The 431-nt window shown below is 56.6% G+C and overlaps 1 protein-coding gene across 3 annotated transcripts in view; it reads left to right on the top strand.

Annotated features, from left to right (window-relative positions):
* The window catches only part of LOC103388026 (epithelial discoidin domain-containing receptor 1-like), a 27900-nt gene that overhangs the window by 20934 nt on the left and 6535 nt on the right, over positions 1-431 (top strand). For 2 of the 3 annotated variants that reach the window (XM_025061304.1, XM_025061302.1), the window contains exon 11: positions 252-308. The exons of the other annotated variant lie outside the window; for it this stretch is intronic. In XM_025061304.1, the coding sequence (XP_024917072.1) occupies positions 252-308 (57 nt within the window). The remainder of the gene's footprint in view (positions 1-251; positions 309-431) is intronic. 3 annotated transcript variants of the gene reach the window in all.

Raw genomic sequence — 431 nt, 5'->3', positions numbered from 1 at the left:
CCCCCCTCCCCCCACCCTCAGCCCAGATCGACTCAACCCAAGTCACGGCCTGAGGATTATTTCACTGTTTCATTTTTTTACTCTTGGAGTTCTGGATCAGGAACTGTTTTCTGGTACTTTTCTGGACGTGTTCCTTTCCAAAACTTCAGATAAACCAGAATTGAACTCCCCCTCGTCTCCCCCCTCGTCTCCCCCCTCTGAGTCTGTACCCGATCTCACGTTCCTCCTTTGTCCACCCCTCGCTCCTCCAGAACCCCCCACCACCTCCACCTTCGTGACGGACACGACTGGTAACTGGACGCTGTCAGGTGAGACAGAGAGAAAAAAAAAAACCTGGCTCTTCTCCAGCATCGTAGAACTGCCCCACCGCTCAGTGGAGGGTGTAGTATAATGGAGGGGGGGGGGGGGGGGGGGGGGGGGGGCGGCGTGGC

The sequence above is a fragment of the Cynoglossus semilaevis genome, chromosome 13, assembly GCF_000523025.1.
Source record: "Cynoglossus semilaevis isolate Cse_v1.0 chromosome 13, Cse_v1.0, whole genome shotgun sequence".
In the NCBI taxonomy this organism is placed as follows: Eukaryota; Metazoa; Chordata; class Actinopteri; order Pleuronectiformes; family Cynoglossidae; genus Cynoglossus; species Cynoglossus semilaevis.
Note: the sequence above shows the minus strand (reverse complement) of the source record. Positions and strands in the feature narration are given on the sequence as shown.